Source organism: Coregonus clupeaformis, chromosome 18, assembly GCF_020615455.1.
Source record: "Coregonus clupeaformis isolate EN_2021a chromosome 18, ASM2061545v1, whole genome shotgun sequence".
NCBI lineage: Eukaryota > Metazoa > Chordata > Actinopteri > Salmoniformes > Salmonidae > Coregonus > Coregonus clupeaformis.
The window spans coordinates 12,495,280-12,522,094 of record NC_059209.1 but is presented as its reverse complement, the minus strand read 5'-3'; the positions used below and the strand labels follow the sequence as shown (position 1 = coordinate 12,522,094).

Below are 26,815 nucleotides of genomic sequence, written 5' to 3'. Positions count from 1 at the left end.
TTCTGGATTTATTTGTTGTTAGTCTGTCTCTCACTGTTCAAATAAACCTACCATTAAAAGTATAGACTGATCATGTCTTTGTCAGTGGGCAAACGTACAAAATCACCAGGGGATCAAATACTTTTTTCCCTCACTGTATTGGGGCATGGCAGTATAAGCTCAGGCCTATGTATATTTTATCTTGATTTTTTTGCATTTAAATGCAGTATTATTGTAAGTAAACTGACAAACTGCAGTATTGTCAATATGTGTGCTTGTCTCACATTTACAAAAAATAAACAAACCGTTCCAACAGCAAGTAAAGGTTGATTATGTGTACTGTCATGTGGAATAGAAGTGTGCTTTTTCAATAAAATGTCTGTCTACTACTATAAGTTCTGACTTACCACAAACCTTTGACATAGCTATGCCCCTGCCAGTTATTGGCCTAAACAGCTGTGATGTGGATGGGATACAAAGGAGCTCACAATCATGTATGTTTATGTGGTTTATTTATGAAAACAAAGGAACTCAGAAAATAAGGTATCCCATGTAAATAATTACATCAAATATTAACTTTTTGTTTGCCCTGCATCCCTATGTAATTTCACCCTTAAACAACCCTAAAACTACAACATTCATCTTTAGTTCTCAAAGATTGATGTCTACAGAAGTTACTATTCAGTGCTAAAACATATTTCAGAAAGTTACAGCAGGAGTGCATGCAAATACATAAAATTATTTTATTAAAATATAAAAATTATCTATTGTATGTTGACCAAGAACTAAAATGAACAAATAAGTGAATATGGTGAAAACAATTATTTATATACTCAAGTCTCAACTCGTATGACATCCCTCAGGCAAACCCAGCTATATTTTTTATGTAAGAGGCTGTCTGAATCTGTATAATGAGGTTAATGGGAATATAGCAGATAAAGTTTAAAACATCATCACTACTAACAACTAACCAAATGATCTCAGCTTCGTGAACTGCAGTTGTAAATTATCTCATATTGATAGAAAATACACTTACCACCTCATAAATGACAGATACATAATTGTGAAAATCCAGTCACAATAGGTGTATTGTAAAAGGTAAACAAGAAGCAGTTTGAATTCATGATTCTGAATTTGGAAGGAAGACTAGATTGTGTATTATGACACATCTACCAAGTTTCGTTTACAGAGGTGTTTGTAATGCTCAAATATTAACAAAATTACAATTATATGATTATTTACTTTTAGATTCAAATGTTCTGTCTTGAGTAAGTTTTTGTACACGTGGCAATTAGTCGTTTACACAGAGGAGACGGAGAGCCCATTGCTCTCCACTCTTAAAAGAAACAGGCTATACTGTAAGTGTTAATTCACCTACATATGGAATATAACCATGTTCAAATGAAAGACTAGCCCATACACAGACAAAGGAAAAAGTTATTACATTCAATAGTGAAAGTTGTCAGATATGGCACATGCCAAATATACAAACAGGCTGGGAAACAAACCACAAGAGTGTGTGATGTGTGTTACATCTTAGTAGGGGAGCATTTAACATTAACACTGGCATCAAAAAGTGAATTTGTATATGCCACCACATACTGGGGACAGAATATCAAATAGCAACTTTACTTTGCCACAAATGTGTAGATAAAACACTCAGTAAATACAAGTAGGGCCATGATTAAGTCAATGTACTCCTCAACCGCAGTCTAGTGTTAACCGTCAAATACATTGAACAGACCATTGAGACAACAGATTTACAAACACTGAATGGAGAATGGAAGATTGAGAACAAAAATAAACTGTTATCAATTCTCTGCTATAGATGATCGTTAAAACCATTTGTTTTACATTGTCAACGGAAATTAGATGTGATCATAAAAATAACAATTATCTTAATTTCTTAAATATAGCTCTATCCATAAAACCGAGAAAAACAAAGTAATAATGTGAGGTGGCAAAGGTCAAACTAGAGGCAACAGCCATCCCATGAAGAGAAAGACCATATTTGTTCCTTGAGACAATTTTATCCAAACCTAAATCAATCTGTGTTTCTTAACAGTTTACTACTTACATAGTCAAAAAAAAAAAAAAAAAAAAAAAGAACTAACACATGTTGTTCTGGTGATACCAGGCATTTCCCTTTGAGAGCCAGCAAAAACAAACCCTGACTATGTTCAGTCAGCTATATCTTCTTACACGTTTCCTACGTTCTTTCTTTAAAGGCATTTCTAAATACAAAACATTATCAATATCCTCAGTCATCGAACGTATTTTCATTATCTTATAAAAGTCATCCACGGGAAGAAAAAAGAGAGTAGACTACTAGCTAAAAAGGGGGGTAAATTAACTAAAGTGAGAGAGGGACTCAACGTATGGGGGTCTTTCTCTGATCAATCGGAGTCACTGCTTTCTGAACTGGAGCCACTGGAGCTGCTGCTGCCAGAGTCAGAGGAGCTGCTGCTGCCGCTCATTCGAGAGGCGCCCCCTGCTGGCGCTGAGCCTGCCTTCTCTGCATAGGAGAAGGAAGGGGGTAAGGGGAGGGTTAATACTGAGGCATACAGTCAAATCCAGACATATCAACTAGAGAAAACAGACAAACATCCTTTTCACAGACAGCATCAATGGACAATATATTATGCACAGCCCAAAGCGGCATAATTAGTAACAGGACACATTCACGCAATACTACTTCAATGGAAGATGCAGTTATGGTAACATTGTTCAAAGACAAATGTTCAGAGAATGTTAGTAGTCGGCCAAAGCAACATCACACCCAGCCTCAAACAATAGGTTAGAATTGAGTATAAAGACACCCACACATATAGCAAACACTTTGAGAGGAGGTGCATAAAGCCTAACGCAAGAAACACAGACATTATGTCCCATTCCATGTTTATATTATTTCTATGGATTGTCTGTCAATCACTATGAGCATGTGCCATCATATAGCTACTGGACAGTGACAACTTGAGTAGGTCTATGCCACTTCTTGACATGAGGAGCTCCATGCCTTCGCTAGGTGGTGGGTAGGGTTATTAATCCTTGAAACTAGAAAAAACATCTTCTATATCACAAAGCAACAACAAAAACAGCCGTCAAGGCCTTAAGTTTTCACTGGCTAAACTAATCTAGCCCATTTTGGCTCCCATGTGAGCTCTGAAACGCTGGTATCTTTTTCAGGCAGTTTCTTAATGTGGTTCAGTTGTCTGCTCACGTCCTGTAGCCTCTTTTCTAACAATTTTTTTATTTTCCTGAACCAGTTCTTCCTTAGACTTGGCACTCTTTTTCCCAATGTGAGAGACAACGCCATGTAATAAGTTCCCACATGTTTACCTTGCTGATGTGGCAATAAGCTGCCTCTCTTTGTCCCTTCTAACGTGTCGTTTTTCTGTTTTGGTGGTGTTAACGAGTCCACTTGAAATTCAAATGGACCAAGACAATAGTTCCAGTTCAAGTCAGTTTGCTTTCTAGATTTAGGCTATATATATACACACTACTGGTCAAAAGTTTTAGAACACCCCCATTTTTCCAGTTTTTTAATTTTTATTTAAGCAGTTCTAGTCCAGTGAATAGCCTGAAATGGTACAAAGGTAAGTGGTAAACTACCAGAGAGAGAGAGAAAAAAGGCCCTTTTCAGGGAACAAGTAATGGGTTAACATTTCAATAAAAACAGGAAAAATTGAGGCGTTCTAAAACTTTTGACCGGTAGTGAGTGAGTGAGTGAGTGAGTGAGTGAGTGTGTATATATACACTGCTCAAAAAAATTAAGGGAACACTAAAATAACACATCCTAGATCTGAATGAATGAAATAATCTTATTAAATACTTTTTTCTTTACATAGTTGAATGTGCTGACAACAAAATCACACAAAAATTATCAATGGAAATCAAATTTATCAACCCATGGAGGTCTGGATTTGGAGTCACCCTCAAAATTAAAGTGGAAAACCATACTACAGGCTGATCCAACTTTGATGTAATGTCCTTAAAACAAGTCAAAATGAGGCTCAGTAGTGTGTGTGGCCTCCACGTGGCTGTATGACCTCCCTACAACGCCAGGGCATGCTCCTGATGAGGTGGCGGATGGTCTCCTGAGGGATCTCCTCCCAGACCTGGACTAAAGCATCCGCCAACTCCTGGACAGTCTGTGGTACAACGTGGCGTTAGTGGATGGAGCGAGACATGATGTCCCAGATGTGCTCAATTGGATTCAGGTCTGGGGAACGGGCGGGCCAGTCCATAGCATCAATGCCTTCCTCTAGCAGGAACTGCTGACACACTCCAGCCACATGAGGTCTAGCATTGTCTTGCATTAGGAGGAACCCAGGGCCAACCGCACCAGCATATGGTCTCACAAGGGGTCTGAGGATCTCATCTCGGTACCTAATGGCAGTCAGGCTACCTCTGGCGAGCACATGGAGGGCTGTGCGGCCCCCAAAGAAATGCCACCCCACACCATGACTGACCCACCGCCAAACCGGTCATGCTGGAGGATGTTGCAGGCAGCAGAACGTTCTCCACGGCGTCTCCAGACTCTGTCACATGTGCTCAGTGTGAACCTGCTTTCATCTGTGAAGAGCACAGGGCGCCAGTGGCGAATTTGCCAATATTGGTGTTCTCTGGCAAATGCCAAACGTCCTGCACGGTGTTGGGCTGTAAGCAAAACCCCCACCTGTGGACGTCGGGCCCTCATACCACCCTCATGGAGTCTGTTTCTGACCGTTTGAGCAGACACATGCACATTTGTGGCCTGCTGGAGGTCATTTTGCAGGGCTCTGGCAGTGCTCCTCCTGCTTCTCCTTGCACAAAGGCGGAGGTAGCAGTCCTGCTGCTGGGTTGTTGCCCTCCTACGGCCTCCTCCACGTCTCCTGATGTACTGGCCTGTCTCCTGGTAGCACCTCCATGCTCTGGACACTACGCTGACAGACACAGCAAACCTTCTTGCCAGAGCTCGTATTGATGTGCCATCCTGGATGAGCTGCACTACCTGAGCCACTTGTGTGGGTCGAGACTCCGTCTCATGCTACCACTAGAGTGAAAGCACCGCCAGCATTCAAAAGTGACCAAAACATCAGCCAGGAAGCATAGGAACTGAGAAGTGGTCTGTGGTCACCACCTGCAAAACCAGTCCTTTATTGGGGGTGTCTTGCTAATTGCCTATAATTTCCACCTGTTGTCTATTCCATTTGCACAACAGCATGTGACATTTATTGTCAATCAGTGTTGCTTCCTAAGTGGACAGTTTGATTTCACAGAAGTGTGATTGACTTGGAGTTACATTGTGTTGTTTAAGTGTTCCCTTTATTTTTTTGAGCAGTATATTTTATATATATATATATATATATATATATATATATATATATATATATATTTTATATATATATATATATATATATACAAACTTATACATACAAACAATAACTTACAGACACACAAACAATGACTACATCTCATCTTCCCAAACCCGCCTGCTCATGTAAATGATGTACATGTACAGCGCATTCGGAAAGTATTTAGACCCCTTCACTTTTTCCACATTTTGTTACGTTACAGCCTTATTCAAAAATTGATTTAGTTGTTTTAACCCCTCATTTTTACATTTACATTTTAGTAATTTAGCAGACGCTCTTATCCAGAGCGACTTACAGGAGCAATTAGGGTTAAGTGCCTTGCTCAAGGGCACATCGACAGATTTTTCACCTAGTCGGCTTGGGGATTAGAACCAGCGACCTTTCGGTTACTGGCACAACGCTCTTAACCACTAAGCTACATGCCGCCTAATCAATCTACACACAATACCCCATAATGACAAATCAAAAAAGGTTTTTAGAAATTTGTGCAAATGCGTGTGTGTATATATATATATATATAATATATAATATATATATATATATATATATATATATATATATATATATATATACACACACATACACACACACACACACACATATATATACATATATATATACACATATATATATATATAAACTGAAATATCACATTTACATAAGTATTCAGACCCTTTACTCAGTACTTTGTTGAAGCACCTTTGGCAGTGATTACAGCCTCGAGTCTTCTTGGGTATGACACTACAAGCTTGGCACATCTGTATTTGGGGAGTTTCTCCCATTCTTCTCTGCAAATACTCTCAAGCTCTGTCAGGATGTATGGGGAGCTTCACTGCACAGCTATTTTCAGGTCTCTCCAGAGATGTTAGATCGTGTTCAAGTCCGGGCTCTGGCTGGGCCAGCGTCGTCTTGACAGTGTGCTTAGGCTCCTTTGACTGTCAACTGTGGGACCTTATATTGACAGGTGTGTGCCTTTCCAAATCATGTCCAATCAATTGAATTTACCACAGGTGGACACCAATGAAGTTGTAGAAACATCTCAAGGATGATCAATGGGGTCCCACAGTGGGGTCCCACGGGCTGATGCACTTGCATCTTAAACATTTGAACCGGGGACCAATGTGTATCTCAGTGAATCGTTACATCCCTACTAGGCTTGGGCGGTATACCGTATATCCACCATATAGCAGGGTATTTGGAAATAGCCATGGGATGGTTTTTCAATACTTTTGAAACTATTTCTTTGAAGTTTTTCAATACATTTGAACATTTACAGCTTAAATAAATACCTGCAATTAACTTTTGCAATATGTTAGGAGATAAAGCAGATCATGTTCTTAATTTCACCTGTCACATTATTTTACATTATGAAGCTTACTGTAGTTCCCCAGAACAGTTGAGCCAGTCACATGTTTGTTTGTAAATAGCACAACGGGAGAAAGTGGGAGCAGGTGAGTCCAGCTGTGCATTGACAGGGGTCCCCAAAGTAAAAATGTTTGCTTCAATAGTGTGCTCAGGGATGTGCAACTATAGTTTTCCTTCACAGAAAATACATTAACACAACACATTCGGCAGAAAATAGCTTCATTTTCATCAGATGACAACAGAAGTGCAACGCTATTTGGCTGGCAGCCACACAAGTAAATGACCTTACAATTTTTTTGCAAAATGCTGCATGACCATATTTCTAAATGTAGCCAGCTACATTTCCTAATGTTTTGCGTATTGTTAATCTTGCATTTAACCGGAGAAAAGTTCAGGAGTAAAGTAGCTACACATCAGTCAGAGCGCCATCTGCTGAAAGAACGCCCGTTCGTGAACTCTCATCCGAGTGGAGAAGATGTAACTGAAGCATAAAATTAGTCTGATGCAGAGCAGAAATTACAATAAGAAGCATTTTACATCTGCATTTACAAAACGCAACACAATATTTCTAATGCGCTTGATCTTTTTTTCCTGCATGAAAAACGCAAAATACTGCGTTAACCCGACCCCTAAATTTAACTTGCTAGTTAATCTAAGTAAGTGGCTGAATTAATAAGGTGATGGGGCATCATATTGTTAGCTTTCTGCCGTGTTTGAGAAGTCAAAGTCCTTTGGATGAGACATTTGTACAGCTGTCACAATCTTGATTTCCTTGAGTTTTTTCTCCTCTCCGTTCTCGGCCCGTCTGCGCCCAACCCTCTTCTCCGAGCAGAGCAGGCAGTCCCGTTGCCCTAGCGACTTCAGATTCCACACAGAGTGTGCACAGGACATGCTGTTCCAGAGTCAGTATTGTTCTTCCTTCAGACAAGCATGTGTCAAAACTTTGTTCATCTGCACTATGTCTCTCGTTCACATTTGCTTGTAAATGTCAAAATTCACCAAAAATGACATTAGGTAGCTCCTACCTATACAGTGAGGGAAAAAAGTATTTGATCCCCTGCTGATTTTGTACGGTTGCCCACTGACAAAGAAATGATCAGTCTATAATTTTAATGGTCGGTTTATTTCAACAGTGAGAGACAGAATAACAACAAAAACATCCAGAAAAACGCAGGTCAAAAATGTTATCAATTGATTTGCATTTTAATGAGGGAAATAAGTATTTGACCCCTCTGCAAAACATGACTTAGTACTTGGTGGCAAAACCCTTATTGGCAATCACAGAGGTCAGACGTTTCTTGTAGTTGGCCACCAGCTTTGCACACATCTCAGGAGGGATTTTGTTCCACTCCTCTTTGCAGATCTTCTCCAAGTCATTAAGGTTTCGAGGCTGACGTTTGGCAACTCGAACCTTCAGCTCCCTCCACAGATTTTCTATGGGATTAAGGTCTGGAGACTGGCAAGGCCACTCCAGGACCTTAATGTGCTTCTTCTTGAGCCACTCCTTTGTTGCCTTGGCCGTGTGTTTTGGGTCATTATCATGCTGGAATATCCATCCACGACCCATTTTCAATGCCCTGGCTGAGGGAAGGAGGTTCTCACCCAAGATTTGACGGTACATGGCCCCGTCCATCATCCCTTTGATGTGGTGAAGTTGTCCTGTCCCCTTAGCAGAAAAACACCCCCAAAGCATAATGTTTCTACCTCCATGTTTGACAGTGGGGATGGTGTTCTTGGGGTCATAGGCAGCATTCCTCCTCCTCCAAACACGGTGAGTTGAGTTGATGCCAAACAGCTCGATTTTGGTCTCATCTGACCACAACATTTTCACCCAGTTCTCCTCTGAATCATTCAGATGTTCATTGGCAAACTTCAGACGGGCCTGTATATGTGCTTTCTTGATCAGGGGGACCTTGCGGGCGCTGCAGGATTTCAGTCCTTCACGGCGTAGTGTGTTACCAATTGTTTTCTTGGTGACTATGGTCCCAGCTGCCTTGAGATCATTGACAAGATCCTCCCGTGTAGTTCTGGGCTGATTCCTCACCGTTCTCATGATCATTGCAACTCCACGAGGTGAGATATTGCATGGAGCCGCAGGCCGAGGGAGATTGACAGTTCTTTTGTGTTTCTTCCATTTGCGAATAATCACACCAACTGTTGTCACCTTCTCACCAAGCTGCTTGGCGATGGTCTTGTAGCACTTTCCAGCCTTGTGTAGGTATACAATCTTGTCCCTGACTTCCTTGGAGAGCTCTTTGGTCTTGGCCATGGTGGAGAGTTTGGAATCTGATTGATTGATTGCTTCTGTGGACAGGTGTCTTTTATACAGGTAACAAACTGAGATTAGGAGCACTCCCTTTAAAAGTGTGCTCCTAATCTCAGCTCGTTACCTGTATAAAAGACACCTGGGAGTCAGAAATCTTTCTGATTGAGAGGGGGTCAAATACTTATTTCCCTCATTAAAATGCAAATCAATTTATAACATTTTTGGCATGCTTTTTTCTGGATTTTTTGGTTGTTATTCTGTCTCTCACTGTTCAAATAAACCTACCATTAAAATTATAGACTGATAATTTCTTAGTCAGTGGGCAAACGTACAAAATCAGCAGGGGATCAAACACTTTTTTTCCTCACTGTATATGTAAAACTTTATAAGCTGGATTGCCTGTCCTTGCAATTTGTTTATTTTCGTTGCGCTCGTTAGCATATTTAGCTAGCAGCCTCCATGGAAATTCGCTATTACTTGTGCTAATTTTGTTAGCATTCTGGTAATAGACCAGAGTATGTGAGCGGAGCGAGGAGTGCAGTGTGCCTAATTTGACTGAAGCTTGGCGCGTGTTTCCCAAAGGCTAGAGCATCTTCTCGCCCACTCCAATTTCGCTAGATTAGCGCTCACTTCATGAGCTCAGGTCATGCCTGGCCTGGCATGAATTTGTGGTCTATTTGCGTGCTGCTATAGCCGCTTGCTTTAGCCACTGTCATCTACTATACTAAATATTTTCATAAAGAAACTGATAAAACACACAGGTGAAAAAACAAGGTGACTTACAAAGATGAGAAGGACCAAGAGCAAGAGAAGGAGTGAGGTGATGTAGTGTCCACAACTAAAGAATCATTGTGGAATCTGAAAAGACAGGTATCCCGAAAGCATGATCGTGTACTTACTATGTGCACATGCCAACAGAAAGGAATGAGATGGGTAGCTAGCTAAGTGTGTCATTGTAGCAACGTATTTATGAACTAAAAATCAGTTTAGTTCATTTTCGATCTATTATCTATACAATAGGCCCATTATTGACTTTGGCCCAATAGGCCTAGCATATTACCTCTTTCAAGGAGCTTTCCATTTTGATAGGGTTATTTGACCTACAATCCTTCAGGCCGACCGACAAAAAAACACAAAAAAAAAACGACGTATCCCTGCCCAGCCTGGCAAGAGTGGCCCGAAGGGTGTTTAGCATCCCCAGTGGCTCTGCAAGCGCTGATAGGGTATTCTCCGCTGTTGGCCTGCTCTCCAGGAACCATCGCATGAGCCTGAAGCCATAGACTGGCCAAACTCATGTTTCAAAATATTATTCAAAGTCACTGTAGATGTAAGGCATTTTTGGTTTAATTTCTATTTAATTCTAAGTAATAAATAAAGTTCACTTATAATTCACTGTATCACAATTCCAGTGGGTCAGAAGTTTACATACACTAAGTTGACTGTGCCTTTAAACAGCTTGGAAAATTCCAGAAAATGATGTAATGGCTTTAGAAGCTTCTGATAGGCTAACTGACATCATTTGAGTCAATTGGAGGTGTACCTGTGGATGTATTTCAAGGCCTACCTTCAAACTCAGTGCCTGATATGAGGTTTTTATAGTGTTGTGGGAAACCAAGGTAGAGTTAGTAGATAAGTGACTTGGTGCCACAGAGTCTGCATTCCTTATGTCAAAGTAGATTACTGAGGTTGATCTTAGAATAATTGATGGACAGGATATATGACTTGGGGTAAAGGGTAATAACATCAAAGAAGGTAATGCCCACTGAGGGGTAACAGATGTTCGTGAAGAAACCTGTAACAGAGTATATATAGAGAGAGTAGCTCTTTGTTCTGGAGTTTGGAGATGGTAGAGGCAAAGCTCTGTCCTTCTGTTATAACGAACCATAATAACTATTAAATACTCATATGAACTTCCCAGCTAAGTGTCTAAATCTATTCTTACATTCTTAATTACTTGATCCCCGAGAAACTTATCATAACAGACTGCCGTCTAAACGAACAGGATGCAGTTCACAGCCAAATTAACAGGTAAGCAGACTTTCATTTATTTTTGATTATGACAAATTCAGCTTATCTGTGGTAAGGCTTAGCTATAACGGACGTTTAAAATTAAATATTTCTTAAAGGGGGACGATGAGTGGTGTTGAGTTGTATAGAAGGGATGTAAGGAGAATTATCAAATTAGACAATAACATGGTGCTATGATTCGAAATAGGGTTTGGTCAGAGTAATGAGTAAAACAACAGAGGAGAAGGAGAAGATTAGGTTAGAGGTTCGAGTCCTCAAGGTGACGAGATTATAAGGTGTATAACATTGTAGAATGGGTCAGAGGTTTGAGTCCTCAACATGACGAGATTAGAGTGTAGATTATAGAGTGTACGACATTATGAAATAGAATAAGGTATTTTGGTATATAGGTTTGAGTCCTGTGTCGACAGAATATAGATATGAAGAGGTTCAAGTCTTTGGTATAAGGTTATAAAGGCCCTATAAGGTATTTTGGTGTAGGTTCGAAGCCTACGGTTGAAGGTTAAAATTCTTCGGTTGAAGATTACAGTCCTTAGTAGAAAGACGATACTAAAAAGGTGAAAAGTTGTGAGGTTCAAGTCCTCAGCAGACTTCGGGATAAATGTTAGAGCCCTTTATCATTATGTTCAAGTCATAATGGTTAAAATAAATGAGTGGGTTTGAGGCCCTTTTGATGTGTACAAATTAAGAAGGTTCAGTACTGTGGTGAAGAGAGAATTAGTATTTCGTGAATTACTGAAAAACGGCCAGGAGATGGAGCAGAAGCAACATAACATATTGCATCATAGCACCAAAAACGACAAATAGGCAAACTAAATTTTAATACAGATCAGGATAGGGATTTTATTTAAGTATTGAATTACTAATATTGCATGAACTAATAGCAGTAATGAATGTCCAGCTTAGTAGACCATTAAAAGTAAAGCGGAGCTTCATTTAACTCGAAGTGAGAGACAGGAAATGACTAAATTATTACAGGCATATACGCATTTACAATATTTGAATCTGAAGGGTGCATAATAAGTTCTAAAAATGGGTATAATAATTTGATATAAGTTTGGATAAGAAGTTACAATATATAACATCATTAATTAATAGAATATCAAGGAGTGGTATGGAGATTGTGAGGTTATTTTAGAGAGTAGTAGAAATGTCTGTATTTTCTGGACTGGCAGGGCAGTGTCCTGAAATTACAGTCAATTCTTTGGTCCACGGGGAGTGTTTGTAGAAGTGATTTGTGTCTATTGAGAATTGGTTAAAAACACCACGAAGGGATTCTTTGACGTGAGTACCTAAAAGTTTCTAACGTTATATATGTATTAACTTGCTCACCCAAACGTAGTGTTTTATAAATTGTACCGTTGTGGGATCATGTGATAGAGATAAGGTTTAAGGAATAAACTGACCATAAGTAATGTGGTTATAGACGTAATTTATAATATAGTACAAAGCCAATTTAGGGTTTCCATTAAACTAATTATCAGTGTAGAGCTAAGGTAGTGAAGTGAAGGTACTTCATTTTGTATCAGAGGTTAAGATGACAAACCACTGTAATTGCGCTATTGGTGGGATTTATTTGTCATTTCAATGGCACAGAGTAAAATCTGTATTTATGAGTGTAATTCAACTGCTGGTATGAGTTGCTTGAACGGATACTACAGAGTATTTGGTTTGGTGATGTAGAATGTAAGGTTTAAAGTGTGCGTGGTTCAAATGGAAAGACTCACTTATTTAACAGGAATAGAGAGACGATTGCGTGGTAGTAATTTTTTTTGCGTTGCCTAAGGGTTTGCTAAATTAAACGATTGAGAATGGTGGTGTAATGTCTATAAATAAATTGAATATTGATACTCTGGATATAAATTAAATTTATGCTGGTAAACTACAGCAAGTGTTTGGTGTTACTTGTAGCCTACTTAGAAAGGACAGTTACCTACATCTGCTGTATTCTAATAATGGCGGATTGGTGGTTTCAGAAGTGCTGTGGCTATGATCTTAGTTGATAACAGGGGAAATAGGATGTAGTTTACGACGCATAGAAAAGCGAATGTCTTATATTCATGGGAAGTGAAGCAAGGGAACTCAGAGAATAATAGGAATATTAAACTAACACTAGGGATAATGAAGCATTGGAAGGAAGCAGAGTAATGAAAGATAACATTGACTGAGGAATATAGCAACCTTTGGTTGAGGTTACTACAGAAATATTACTGTCACACCATCGTAACAGATAAACTGAACAAAACATGACGTTACTATAGCAAATTAGGATGGTTAATGTTGTTATGTTCGTTTTTAAAACTTACGATAGAGGTAAATGTTGAACGCTGTTTGAGCATGGGTTGTATTTGGTCTGCTAGTAAAAATGGAAGAGTTTCCATGTTTTTGTGCGCGGGTGTTAGCGAATGGGGCTCGCTGAAACGTGAGGTGCGAACTAGTCACGTTTAGAGTGGTGACGTAACTTGCTATGCGACGTGGAAGTAGTTGTTTAACTTGCTTTGCAAGGATCGCAGATTTTGTGGAGCAACAGGTAACGGTGTTTCGATGGTGAATGTTGTCGATGTGTGTAGAGGGTCCCTGGTTCAAGCCCAGGTGGGGACGGAAGCAAACTCTTACATTGATAATGTTGACGTGAATTACTGGTTTAATTGATAACATTATAGGAAAGAGATAGCGGATAGTATAACATAGTAAATTAAAGTGGCATCTCTGTGAATAGAGGTTTTGTTAGTTTTGACCATAAATTTAAAATAACTTGTCATATCTTAAAATACCGTTAGATGGAAATTCAGCGGTAGAGAATAATAGATATTGTGTTAGAAGGATAAGTAGGTTAATTGGGTGATGAGAAATGTTGACTTGGATTGTTTGAAGAAGGTTAAGTAGGTTTATTGGGAGATGTGAAAGGTTGACTTGGATTGTTTGAATAGAATGGTATTAAAATAATGCTTTCTAGTAAGGTCTATGAAAATATGTTATTAGGTAGTAGTGGTTTGTGGATACAATTTACTAATGACATGATTTCGTAAGAGGGTGAAAGAAGGTAGTGATAGTTGGGCTATATTGACATATGAAGGACGCATTGGGATAATGTGGAGCACATATCTAGGTAGTTGAATATGGAACGTTCTTTGACAATTTTTTTAAAATTATTAAATTCTATAGTTTGTTTAAACAACAAGGAGTAATGCAGACTGATCATAAATTCTAAAAACGATAATCTGTTTATGGTATGTTGAACAGTGGGAGATAGTTGTTACTATTAGACTGATGGATTAGTAAACATGTTTTTGTAAGATATGAAATTATTAAACAATAGGTTGTTATTTTAAAACATCAATGCAACAGGTTGCAATGATTAAATTACTAGGAAGGGGTTATAGGTTTATAGTAGAAGGTGTAGTGAACTTCATGAAACGTGGTATTATCTAGTGTCTTCTGAGTGGGAGTTTTTTCCAGGATTGATGGAAGTCTCCTATAGAATTATGTTAAGGGTTAAGTAGGAGACAACGTATCAAACCATTTTTAAATAGATGCCTGGGATAAAATATCAAGGCTTACTTACGTGGAGTACGTGAATGTATTGGCTAATGAATGAAATATGACATTTACAGGGGTGACAGGAACAATAGAAGGGGAAACAGATATTTCCTATGTTGTTGATCAAGTAAACGATAATGGATAATTTGATATGGGATCACATGGAGCAGATTTAGGGGTTCAATAATCAGTGTGAGAATTACAGAGGATAAAGTCTGAAGAGTAATCAATTAAAAATACTCATTATCAACTCAAAGAACTTGTAGTGGTTTTCATCTTTTGAGAGATTTTATATAATCTTTTTATGGAGTAGTTATGAGGAATTAGATTGATACAAACGATTATGGATGAGATAGGACTGTGTATATCTGTATCATGTTTTGTGTGTACTTACTATCTTTGGATTACTGATTGTAATTGAATGTTAATGAAATGTATAATTTCTCTTCCAGGAGAAAGGGGATTTCCTTATCTCATTGGAATGTTGCCCAGGGCTAGGGGGAGCAGTTTAGTGAAGTTAGGCAGTATTAGGTCATAAAAGGGAGCTACTGAATTAAGTAAGGCCTGGCTATTTTTGTTTGTTGTTTTCAATTGGGTTTTTCAAATAAACACACAACACACCTAGTATGATGTTTATAAAAGGGTTGTTATTTTTATTTTTATTTTACAGGTCAAAAGGTGGTAAGTCTTAAAGGAGCACACACAGTGGATTTTATGAAGTGTTTTATTCTTTTTGAGTGAGATTTGGGTATACACATGATTTCTTATGAGAAGAAATGTCATGAGGACTTAATGTACACTTGGGATAAGTAACATTTATGAAATGTTTTGAATGTTGGTAATGATTAGTATACTATAGAATGGAACAATTCGTTGATTGATTTCAATGACCTCTGAGCTCTGTCCTGACTTTCTAGTGTGAATTGATCACCCACACTGGAAATCCTAGAGGCATGAGATGAGGACTTTAAGATTGTTTATTTTATAGAGTTGAGGGTAATTTATAATACTGAAAATGATGAAGAAGTTTATAATTTGGCAATAATCACACACACACATACATACATATATATATATGATTCGACCATGAATAGGAAAGAGTGAGAGCTATCCCTGAATGAGGGATACCTGTTGCTAGTCAATTGAACTATTCTTGAATTACTTTACGGGATAGAAGTAAGTTAAGGTATTATCAAATGTCATTTTAATTTCATTTATTATTTTGGTTTAATAGGCAATGTTGGTGTTTTGTTTTTGAAAGCATGAATCAAGTTGTGAGTCATGTGTTCAAAAGGGGGTAGTACTGATGGCATGAGGATTTATTGGTACATTTGAAACTAGTGACTACAACAAGCTGCAAGAATGTGCACTTCCTAATCTAAAGGCTTTTCCTGACTGATAAGTAGACATGGTAAAGTAGCATATTGTGTCTCCACTAACAATGTTCTGAAGACTTTCTTCCAAAAAGGTGAAGGTTTCTTGGCAAGAACTAACAGGAGAATCTGGGCATTTTCTGTGCATGGGAGACTGTGTGGCAGTAGAGGTTTACAGAAGTCAGAGCTGGACAGAATCTAGGTGGAGTGGTTAGTACTAGGTGTTGCTGGCTACCTCGATGGAGGGGACAGTAGAAGAGAGAGATACCTGCATCTATTTGTCCCACTGTAGGAGGTAATACAAATCAGAGGAGGAAGATGGAACTGCCACTGTGGAGCATTGTTTTTGTGTCTATGTCTGTGTGTCGTTGCAGCAGTGAATCTCGACTTCCCTGTTGGTGCGATGCAAGAAGGACACTACACAGAGCGATGTGAATAGAAATTGGGTAGTATATTAGAAATTGGTAGTAAGAATAATTGTTAAAACATAATCATTTGTTATATAGTCAATGATTGTAGGGATTTATTGGATTAGAAATTAAATCAATTAAAATGTTTGTCTTCTAGTGAGGTAAATACAGATGGTGTCTTGATGCATAGCAGGGATAATTTGGCCTAGAATGGTGTGAACCTAAATAAAAGTTACAACCTATGAACCGGCTGAAGATTAATATCAGAGGCGTTGAAGATGTTTCTGTAAAATACCACTTCTACATGCAAATGGTGTGCAACAGACAATCAAAGCTATCAAAGGATTTTATCATGTTTTTATATCAAGAGAGTGGGACAGGAGTCCACCATTGAGTGAGAATAGAGAAATATATGTTCAGATACAACATTTCTAATGTTGTGGGCAAATGGTTGGCAAATGGACAAGACAATGGGTTGTAGAAAAGGTGGTGACTCGGATGAGACGTTGTAGTTGTGACATTGTCATGGGGAAGTAATTTTGAACTATGAAGCTGTCTGAAGAACATAATGAAGAGACGCCAGAAGATTTAAGTGCCGGAGAAATAAAGGGGTTGCTTAGCTGTGTTGATAATAAAATTGGGTTTATATACATTTGCTAATTTGGGTGGTAGGTATATACACTGCTAAATTAATAGTATTAAGAATGCATTGAGATAATGATCTTTATTATCAAGATGAGGAAAGTCATAATTGAATTATGGATATTTATACTGTATGTTAATATGTGTACATTCTGACAGTTGTAATGGGTGATAAAGTTGAGGGTTTTCATTTTCATTGATAAGGATCAAGTGAATCAATAAGGATTGTCATTTTAAATTTGGTTGAGTTAAGTCATTTGGTTGGTTATAATTTATAAGTTGACTGAGTGATTTAAGTGAATCATTAGTATGTGTTAGTATATAACTGTCTTACATAGATATCAGGTTAAAACAATGATACATTATGGTAATGTCTTAAGATACACTTATATGATTTATTTTGAGTAGACATTGTTGAATCATAATGTTTTGAAACATGGAAGTTAATGTGAGGATTGTGACTGAAATCATGAATATATTGATTAATTGGGTTAACGTATTAACATATTAGTCTTTATATACAGTGAGGGAAAAAAGTATTTGATCCCCTGCTGATTTTGTACGTTTGCCAACTGACAAAGAAATGATCAGTCTAGAATTTTAATGGTAGGTTTATTTGAACAGTGAGAGACAGAATAACAACAAAAAAATCCAGAAAAACGCATGTCAAAAATGTTATAAATTGATTTGCATTTTAATGAGGGAAATAAGTATTTGACCCCCTCTCAATCAGAAAGATTTCTGGCTCCCAGGTGTCTTTTATACAGGTAACGAGCTGAGATTAGGAGCACACTCTTAAAGGGAGTGCTCCTAATCTCAGCTTGTTACCTGTATAAAAGACACCTGTCCACAGAAGCAATCAATCAATCAGATTCCAAACTATCCACCATGGCCAAGACCAAAGAGCTCTCCAAGGATGTCAGGGACAAGATTGTAGACCTACACAAGGCTGGAATGGGCTACAAGACCATCGCCAAGCAGCTTGGTGAGAAGGTGACAACAGTTGGTGCGATTATTCGCAAATGGAAGAAACACAAAAGAACTGTCAATCTCCCTCGGCCTGGGGCTCCATGCAAGATCTCACCTCGAGGAGTTGCAATGATCATGAGAACGGTGAGGAATCAGCCCAGAACTACACGGAAGGATCTTGTCAATGATCTCAAGGCAGCTGGGACCATAGTCACCAAGAAAACAATTGGTAACACACTACGCTGTGAAGGACTGAAATCCTGCAGCGCCCGCAAGGTCCCCCTGCTCAAGAAAGCACATATACAGGCCCGTCTGAAGTTTGCCAATGAACATCTGAATGATTCAGAGGAGAACTGGGTGAAAGTGTTGTGGTCAGATGAGACCAAAATGGAGGTCTTTGGCATCAACTCAACTCGCCGTGTTTGGAGGAGGAGGAATGCTGCCTATGACCCCAAGAACACCATCCCCACCGTCAAACATGGCGGTGGAAACATTATGCTTTGGGGGTGTTTTTCTGCTAAGGGGACAGGACAACTTCACCGCATCAAAGGGACGATGGACGAGGCCATGTACTGTCAAATCTTGGGTGAGAACCTCCTTCCCTCAGCCAGGGCATTGAAAATGGGTCGTGGATGGGTATTCCAGCATGACAATGACCCAAAACACAGGGCCAAGGCAACAAAGGAGTGTCTCAAGAAGAAGCACATTAAGGTCTTGGAGTGGCCTAGCCAGTCTCCAGACCTTAATCCCATAGAAAATCTGTGGAGGGAACTGAAGGTTCGAGTTGCCAAACGTCAGCCTCGAAACCTAATGACTTGGAGAAGATCTGCAAAGAGTGGGACAAAATCCCTCCTGAGATGTGTGCAAACCTGGTGGCCAACTACAAGAAACGTCTGACCTCTGTGATTGCCAACAAGGTTTTTGCCACCAAGTACTAAGTCATGTTTTGCAGAGATGTCAAATACTTATTTCCCTCGTTAAAATGCAAATCAATTTATAACATTTTTGACATGCGTTTTTCTGGATTTTTTTGTTGTTATTCTGTCTCTCACTGTTCAAATAAACCTACCATTAAAATTATAGACAGATCATTTCTTTTTCAGTGGGCAAACATACAAAATCAGCAGGGGATCAAATACTTTTTTCCCTCACTGTATATCTGAAGTATTGGGTGATATTGATATGGCTGTTTAGAGTGATACATATCTATGTTGCTAGGCAAGTACTTAAATGGTTACTAACATGGGGTTATGCTATTTTCATATGATCTGATTTCCATGTAACTTAGGAAGTGTCATGTAATAATTGTATTTGAGGGGATGATGTCATGACGTGTACCATTTATTACTATGTATGTTTTTTGGTAGCATAGTTTAGACTCTAGTCATATAGATACTAATGATTGGAGAACATTGTATTTTAAATGGTTGTAGGTTAATTGTTGGGTTAGGTAATATTATTGAGTAATGTTAATTACCATGAGAGAGAAAAAATAATTGGATTGATATGAGCAGGTAGGCCTTGAAATACATCCACAGGTACACCTCCAATTGACTCAAATAATGTCAATTAGCCTATCAGAAGCTTCTAAAGCCATGACATCATTTTCTGCAACTTTCCAAGCTGTTTAAATGCACAGTCAACTTACTGTATGTAAACTTCTGACCCACTGGAATTGTGATACAGTGAATTATACGTGAAATAATCTGTCTGTTAACAATTGTTGGAAAAATTACTTGTGTCATGCACAAAGTAGATGTCCTAACCGACTTGGCAAAACTATAGATTGTTAACAAGATATTTGTGGAGTGGTTGAAAAATGAGTTTTAATGACTCCAACCTAAGTGTATGTAAACTTCCGACTTCAACTGTATATATACACACACATTATTTTAACAATTTTCTACATTGTAGAATAATAGTGAAGACATCAAAACTATGAAATAACACATATGAAATCATGTAGTAACCAAAAAAGTGTTAAACAAATCAAAATATATTTTATATTTGAGATTCTTCAAAGTAGCCACCCTTTGCCTTGATGACAGCTTTGCACACTCTTGGAATTATCTCAACCAGCTTCATGATGTGGTCACCTGGAATGCATTTCAATTAACAGATGTGCCTTGTTAAAAGTTAATTTGTGGAATTTATTTTCTTCTTAATGCATTTGAGACAATCAGTTGTGTTGTGACAAGGTAGGAGGGTATACAGAAGAGAACCCTTTTTGGTAAAAGACCAAGTCCATATTATGGCAAGAACAGCTCAAATAAGCAAAGAGAAACGACAGCCCATCATTAATTTAAGACATGAAGGTCAGTCAATCCTGAACATTTCAAGAACTTTGAAAGTTTCTTCAAGTTCAGTCGCAAAAAACATCAAGCGCTATGATGAAACTGGCTCTCATGAGGACCGCCACAGGAAAGGAAGACCCAGAGTTACCTCTGCTGCAGAGGATAAGTTCATTAGAGTTACCAGCCTCAGATTGCAGCCCAAATACATGCTTCACAGAGTTCAAGTAACAGACACATCTCAACATCAATTGATCAGAGGAGACTACATGAATCAGGCCTTCATTCATGAAGAACAAGAGACTTGCTTGGGCCAAGAAACACGAGCAATGGACATTAGACCGGTGGAAATCTGTCCTTTGGTCTGATGAGTCCAAATTTGAGATTTTGGGTTCCAACCGCCATGTCTTTGTGAGACGCAGAGTAGGTGAACAGATGCTCTCCGAATGTGTGGTTCCCACCGTGAAGCACGGAGGAGGAGGTGTGACGGTGCTTTGCTGGTGACATTGTCTGTGATTTATTTAGAATTCAAGGCACACCTAACCAGCATGGCTACCACAGCATTCTGCAGCGATACGTCATCCCATCTGGTATGCGCTTAGTAGGACTATCATTTGTTTTTTAACAGGACAATGACCCAAAACACACCTCCAGGCTGTGTAAGGGCTCTTTGACCAAAAAGGAGTGTAATGGAGTGCTGCATCAGTTGACCTGGCCTCCACGATCACACGACCTCAACACAATTGACAAGGTTTGGGATAAGTTGGACCGCAGAGTGAAGGAAAAGCAACCAACAAGTGCTCAGCATATGTGGGAAATCCTTCAAGACTGTTGGAAAAGCATTCCAGGTGAAGCTGGTTGAGAGAATGCCAAGAGTGTTCAAAGATGTCATCAAGGCAAAGGGTGGCTACTTTGAAGAATCTAAGATCTAAAATATATTTTGATTTGTTTAACACTTTTTGGGTTGCTACATGATTCCATAGGTGTTATTTCATAGTTTTGATGTCTTCACTATTATACTACAATGTAGAAAATAGTAAAAATAAAGAAAAACCCTTGAATGAGTAGGTGTGTCCAACTTTTGACAGGTACTGTATATATACACATATACATACATATATACATATAGAGTGAGGGAAAAAAGTATTTGATCCCCTGCTGATTTTGTACGTTTGCCCACTGACAAAGACATGATCAGTCTATCATTTTAATGGTAGGTTTATTTGAACAGTGCGAGACTGAATAAATAAATAAACAAACAGAAAAACGCATGTCAAAAATGTTATGAATTGATTTGCATTTTAATGAGGGAAATAAGTATTTGACCCCTCTGCAAAACATGACTTAGTACTTGGTGGCAAAACCCTTGTTGGCAATCACAGAGGTCAGACGTTTCTTGTAGTTGGCCACCAGGTTTCCACACATCTCAGGAGGGATTTTGTCCCACTCCTCTTTGCAGATCTTCTCCAAGTCATTAAGGTTTCGAGCCTGACGTTTGGCAACTCGAACCTGTGTGTTTAGGGTCATTGTCATGCTGGAATACCCATCCACGACCCATTTTCAATGTCCTGGCTGAGGGAAGGAGATTCTCACCCAAGATCTGATGGTACATGGCCCCGTCCATCGTCTCTTTGATGCGGTTAAGTTGTCCTGTCCCCTTAGCAGAAAAACACCCCCAAAGCATAATGTTTCCACCTCCATGTTTGACGGTGGGGATGGTGTTCTTGGGGTCATAGGCAGCATTCCTCCTCCTCCAAACACGGCGAGTTGAGTTGATGCCAAACAGCTCGATTTTGGTCTCATCTGACCACCACACTTTCACCCAGTTCTCCTCTGAATCATTCAGATGTTCATTGGCAAACTTCAGACGGGCCTGTATATGTGCTTTCTTGAGCAGGGGGACCTTGCGGGCGCTGCAGGATTTCAGTCCTTCACGGTGGTGTGTTACCAATTCATTTCTTGGTGACTACGGTCCCAGCTGCCTTGAGATCATTGACACGATCCTCCCGTGTAGTTCTGGGCTGATTCCTCACCATTCTCATGATCATTGCAACTCCACGAGGTAAGATCTTGCATGGAGCCCCAGGCCGAGGGAGATTGACAATACTTTTGTGTTTCTTCCATTTGCGAATAATCGCACCAACTGTTGTCACCTTCTCACCAAGCTGCTTGGCGATGGTCTTGTAGCCCATTCCAGCCTTGTGTAGGTCTACAATCTTGTCCCTGACATCCTTGGAGAGCTCTTTGGTCTTGGCCATGGTGGAGAGTATGGAATCTGATTGATTGATTGCTTCTGTTGACAGGTGTCTTTTATACAGGTAACAAGCTGAGATTTAGGAGCACTCCCTTTAAGAGTGTGCTCCTAATCTCAGCTCGTTACCTGTATAAAAGACACCTGGGAGCCAGAAATCTTTCTGATTGAGAGGTGTTCAAATACTTATTTCCCTCATTAAAATGCAAATCAATATAACATTTTTGACATGCGTTTTTCTGGATTTTTTAGTTGTTATTCTGTCTGTCACTGTTCAAATATACCTACCATTAAAATTATAGACTGATCATTTCTTTGTCAGTGGGCAAACGTACAAAATTAGCAGGGGATCAAATACTTTTTCCCCCTCACTGTATATATACACACACATATGTACACACAAACTCAAACAACAAAAAGAAACGTCACACAGAAAAAAGAAACGTCACACAGCGTTGAGAAAGTTCCTGCAATGTCCGATGATGCTGTGACACACCGCCCCAGACCATGACGGACCCTCCACCTTCAAATCGATCCCGCTCCAGAGTACAGGCCTCAGTGTAAAACCGTGACTCGTCAGTGAAGAGCACATTTTGCCAGTCCTGTCTGGTCCAGCGACGGTGGGTTTGTGCCCATAGGCGACGTTGTTGCCGGTGATGTCTGGTGAGGACCTGCCATACAACAGGCCTACAAGCCCTTAGTCCATTCTCTCTCAGCCTATTGCGGACAGTCTGAGCACTGATGGAGGGATTGTGCGTTCCAGGTGTAACTCGGGCAGTTGTTGTTGCCATCCTGTACCTGTCCCGCAGGTGTGATATTCGGATGTACCGATCCTGTGCAGGTGTTATTACACGTGGCCTGCCACTGCGAGGACGATCAGCTGTCCGTCCTGTCTCTCTGTAGCGCTGTCTTAGGCGACTCAAATCAAATCAAATTTGATTTGCCACCTGCGCCGAATACAACAGGTGTAGACATCACAGTCAAATGCTTACTTAAAAGCCCTTGACCAACAATGCAGTTTAAAAAAAAATAAAAAGTAAAATAAAAAAAGTGTTAAGTAAAAAAACTAAAGCAAATAACTAAAGAGCAGCAGTAAAATAAAATAACAGTAGGGAGGCTATATACAGGGGGGTACCGGTACAGAGTCAATGTGCGGGGGCACCGGCTAGTCGAGGTAATTGAGGTAATATGTACATGTGGGTAGGGTTAAAGTGACTATGCATAAATAATAAACAGAGTAGCAGAAGCTTAAAAGAGGGGGATGGGGTGGGGTGGGGTGGCAGTGCAAATAGTTCGGGTAGCCATGAGTAGCTGTTCAGGAGTCTTATGGCTTGGGGGTAGAAGCTGTTGAGAAGCCCTTTGGACCTAGACTTGGCGCTCCGGTACTTCTTACCGTGCGGTAGCAGAGAGAACATTCTATGACTAGGGTGGCTAGAGTCTGACAATTTTTAGGGCCTTCCTCCGACACCGCCTGGTATAGAGGTCCTGGATGGCAGGAAGCTTGGCCCCAGTGATATACTGGGCCATACGCACTACCCTCTGTAGTGCCTTGCGGTCGGAGTCCGAGCAGTTGCCATACCAGGCGGTGATGCAACCAGTCAGGATGCAGCTGTATACATTTTTTAGGATCTGAGGACCCATGCCAAATCTTTTCAGTCTCCTGAGGGGGAATAGGCTTAGTCGTGCCCTCTTCATGACTGTCTTGGGGTGTTGGGACCATGATAGTTTGTTGGTGATGTGGACACCAAGGAACTTGAAGCTCTCAACCTGTCCCAATACAGCCCCGTCGATGAGAATGGGGGCGTGCTCAGTCCTATTTTTTTTTCTGTAGTCCACAATCATCTCCTTTGTCTTGATCACGTTGAGGGAGAGGTTGTTATCATGGCACCACACGGCCAGGTCTCTGACCTCCTCCTATAGGCTGTCTCATCGTTGTTGGTGATCAGGCCTACCACTGTTGTGTCTTCGGCAAACTTAATGATGGTGTTGGAGTCGTGCCTGGCCATGCAGTCATGGGTGAACAGGGAGTACAGGAGGGGACTGAGCACGCACCCCTGAGGGGCCCCCGTGTTGAGGATCAGCGTGGCAGATGTGTTGTTACCTACCCTTACCACCTGGGGGCGGCCCGTCAGGAAGTCCAGGATCCAGTTGCAGAGGGAGGTGTTTAGTCCCAGGGTCCCTAGCTCACAGTACGGACATTGCAATTTATTGCCATGGCCACATCTGCAGTCCTCATGCCTCCTTGCAGCATGTGTAAGGCACGTTCACACAGATGAGCAGGGACACTGGCATCTTTCTTTTTGTGTTTTTCAGAGTCAGTAGAAAGGCCTCTTTCGTGTCCTAAGTTTTCATAACTGTGACCTTAATTGCCTAATGTCTGTAAGCTGTTAGTGTCTTAACGACCGTTCCACAGGTGCATGTTCATTAATTGTTTATGGTTCATTGAACAAGCATTGGAAACATTGTTTAAACCCTTTACAATGAAGATCTGTGAAGTTATTTGGATTTTTACGAATTATCTTTGAAAGACATTTCATTTTTTGCTGAGTTTACATACACAAACACTGAACGAAAATCTAAAACGCAACATGTAACAATTTCAAAGATTTCACTGAGTTACAGTTCATAGATGGAAACTAGTCGATTGAAATAAATTCATTAGGCCCTAATCTGTGGATTTCACGACTGGGCGGGGGCGCAGCCATGGGTGGGCCTAAGAGCGCATAGGCCGAAGACCACCCACTAGGAAGCAAGGCCCAGCCAATCGGAATGAGTTTCTCCACACAAAAGGGCTTTATTACAGACAGAAATACTCCTCAGCACCCCCCCTACCTCCATCAGACAAACCCGCAAGTGAAGAAGCTGGATGTGGAGGTCCAGGGCTGGTGTGGTTACACGTGGTCTACGGTAGTGAGGCCGGTTGGATTTACTACCAAATTCTCTAAAACGACGTTGCTTCCATTCTGCCACAAGAGCATTATGGTAGAGATATTAACATTAAATTCTCTAGCAACAGCTCTGGTGGAGATTCCTGCAGTCAGCATGTAATTTGCACGCTCTGTCAAAACTTGAGACATCTGTGGCATTGTGTTGTGTGACAAAACAGCAAATTTTAAAGCAGCTTTTTATTGTCTGCAGCAAAAGGCTGCACCTGTGTAATGATCATGCTGTTTAATCAGCTTCTTGATATGCCACACCTGTCAGGTGGATGGATTATCTTGGCAAAGGAGAAATACTCACTAACAGGGATGTAAACAAATTTGTGCACACAAGAGAAATGCATTTTTTGGTTGTATGGAAAGTTCCTGTGATCTTTTATTTCAGCTCATGAAACATGGGACCAACACTTTACGTGTTGCGTTTGTATTTTAATTCAGTGTATAGCTATCTATCTATCTATCTATCTATTCAGAGCCATATCCCTGTAATGCTTAGAGAAGATCTCATGTCAAGTGTTATTGAAGTGCCGTGGTTGCAGGTTCACCTGCCTCATCTAAAGTTAATTATTTTGGGGTGTTGCTACAGGCCACCAAGTACTAACAGTCAGTATCTAAATAATGCGTGTGAAATGCTTGATAGAGTATCTGATGTAAACAGAGAGGTCTACTTTCTTGGGGACCTGAATATTGACTGGTTTTCATCAAGCTGTCCGCTCAAGAGGAAGCTTCTTACTGTAACCAGTGCCTGTAATCTGGTTCGGGTTATTAATCAACCTACCAGGGTGTTTACAAACACTACAGGAACAAGATCATCCACATGTATTGATCACATTTTTACTAATACTGTAGAACTTTGTTCTAAAACTATATCTGTACCCATTGGATGCAGTGATCACGGTGGCTATACCTAGGAGAGCCAAAGTTCCAAAAGCTGGGCCTAAAATAGTGTATGAGATCATACAACAGATTTTGCTGTGACGTATGTGGATGATGTTAAAGATATTTGTTGGTCTGACGTGATTAATAAGGAGCATCCGGACGCTGCACTTGATTAATTTATGAAATTGTGTCTCCCAATTATTGATAAACATGCACCTGTTAAGAAACTGACTGTTAGGTCTGTTAAGGCTCCATGGATTGATGAGGAATTTAAAAACTGTATGGTTGAAAGAGATGGGGCAAAAAGAGTGGCTAGTAAGTCAGGCTGCACATATGACTGGCTGATTTACCGCAAATTGGAAAATTATGTGACTAAACTCAACAAAAAGAAGAAGAAACTGTATTATGAAGCCAAGATCAATGATATAAAGAAATGAAATTATGGGCAGAAAGACCAATTCAACTCCATCTTTCATTGAATCAGATGGCTTATTCATCACAAAACCATTTGATGTTGCCAATTATT

The 26,815-nt window shown here is 40.0% G+C and overlaps 1 protein-coding gene across 5 annotated transcripts in view; it reads right to left on the bottom strand.

The window, feature by feature from the left end:
* Positions 1-474: 474 nt before the first annotated feature.
* LOC121587477 (bromodomain-containing protein 3) overlaps positions 475-26,815 on the bottom strand; it is a 38,990-nt gene continuing 12,649 nt past the window's right edge. For all 5 annotated transcript variants that reach the window (XM_041904447.2, XM_041904445.2, XM_041904444.2 and 2 more), the window contains one exon: positions 475-2,494. In XM_041904447.2, the coding sequence (XP_041760381.1) occupies positions 2,376-2,494 (119 nt within the window). In that variant the 3' untranslated portion in view covers positions 475-2,375. The remainder of the gene's footprint in view (positions 2,495-26,815) is intronic.